Genomic DNA, 1,941 nt, shown 5'->3' with positions numbered 1-1,941 from the left:
CCCGTGCTTCCAGCGATGCTACAGGGGGTCGCCACACTGGGAGGGGATACGGTCGGAGAAGAAGGAGCAATGGTGGAAGCGATGCTATAAGAAGGTGCGAGAGTGGTCGGAGATTTCGGCCGGACCGAAGTGGAAGACGTTCATACGGCGGCTGAACTATGGCGGAGGAGGAAGAGACCGCCCGTACATGAAGAACGGAGGGTTCCACTACGATCCAATGAGCTATGCGAACAACTTCGACGAAAGCGCGGTTAAAAACGACGATGACGCAGTTGCCGCGATCTCGTTTTCTGTTCGGTACGCTTCCCTTCCGAACTCTGCGAAGTCGTCCATGGATCTCGGTAAGGACGCGCCGGATTTTTCGTGATTGTCACGTGCCGTCTGATGGGGAGGAGTAAGAGGAGGGGGACGGGAGAGAAGTCGGTTATTTTTATTTTTTTTATTATTTAATTTTTTAATTAAAATTGCAAGTAATTGTAAATTGTAAATTTATATGCTGGAAATAAAAATTAATACAGTAGTGAGAACTGAGAAGTTTGTGTAGTACGTAGGTACGAGAGTTTGATATCAAAATTGTCCCGACAAAATTCGGTGGAAAATATATCATTGGATTAATCCGTTACGGACTTTCTTGGGTAGACAAGAGAATATGAATAATACGAACAATAAGTTGAAAATTTAGCTCAATAAAAATAAAAAAAATTACTTAGATTACTCAAATTAAAAATATCATTTTGTTATTTTAAAATTTTAACTATCTTTTATAATTTAATTTATCAAATTAACATCTTATAACAAAATAATCATTTAATTAAAAATTAAAATAACTATTTGTATATACATTGAATATTCGGTATATTTTACTTGTATTTACTTAAACTAACAATCTTTTTTAAAAAATATAATAATCATCCACCAAACACAGTAAACTGAACAACTGGCATATTATTTGTTATCAATGCATGAATTTGTATTGCTTACTTTATTAGAATGTTCACTCTCCACATCAAAAGACACATAAGGGGAAAGGCGCGACTGGCAGAGGAAATTGCTGTGCACGGTGAGACTGCGACGGTGTCAGCGGGGCTGTGGTGGAAATGCACGAGCGCTGCTGCTAAGGGATCTACCTTTGCTAGGAAGGGACAGCGACAAATATTTACAAGCATAAAAATATAATCTTTTAAATAAAAAAATATTTATAATATAATTTAAATCGATTTTAAAAAATTGATATTTTTTATTACTAATTAAATTGAATTGAATTGTTTATATCTTATCCAAATTTTATATTTTAAATTGTAAAATTAATTATTTTTTTAAATTCTTTTAATTTTTTTCGAACCACGTCTAAGCAAACTCCTCCTAGCCCAAAAAAAAAATGGAGTTGCCTAATTAAAGATGCTTTTATTTGTTTTGGAAAATAAAAAACTTTTAATTTATTTCAAAAAATCTCCTCTAAATAAATATTGAATAATACCTCAAATCAATCCCTAAAAAATTTTTGACAAATTTTAATCACCAATCACTTTTTAAATTTTTATTTTATTAGACAAATCAATCTTCATATTATATTATTCGTTTATATAAAAAGACTGTTATGGCTTTTACTAAATATTGATAGGATCTAATTTCTTTAATTTTTTTTATCAAAATTTGATATGAAAATTGATATGTCTAACAAAATAAAAGATTAGGAACTGATTTGATAATTAAAATTCGTCGAAGATTAAATTATTCTTCTAAAATTTTGTTGAGACTGATTTGGAATATTAATAAAAAGTATTAAATAATAAAAAAATATACTTAATAATATTAATATCACTTAAGGAAACAAAAATAAGAAATTTCACTCCTTTATATGAAGGAAAAGTATAGAGAGACAATAAAAGTAGTAAACAATGTGAATAATAGAGTAAAAAAGGAAAAATGAAATTAAAATCA

At 30.6% G+C, this 1,941-nt stretch overlaps 1 protein-coding gene across 1 annotated transcript in view; it reads left to right on the top strand.

Annotated features, from left to right (window-relative positions):
- LOC107644001 overlaps nt 1-622 on the top strand; it is a gene marked incomplete in the record, with an annotated part of 837 nt that extends 215 nt beyond the window's left edge. Inside the window, 1 exon segment of the mRNA XM_016347767.2 lies at nt 1-622. Within this exon segment, the coding sequence (XP_016203253.1) occupies nt 1-367 (367 nt within the window).

The sequence above is a fragment of the Arachis ipaensis genome, chromosome B05, assembly GCF_000816755.2.
Source record: "Arachis ipaensis cultivar K30076 chromosome B05, Araip1.1, whole genome shotgun sequence".
NCBI lineage: Eukaryota > Viridiplantae > Streptophyta > Magnoliopsida > Fabales > Fabaceae > Arachis > Arachis ipaensis.
This window is presented reverse-complemented; position numbering and strand designations above follow the sequence as displayed.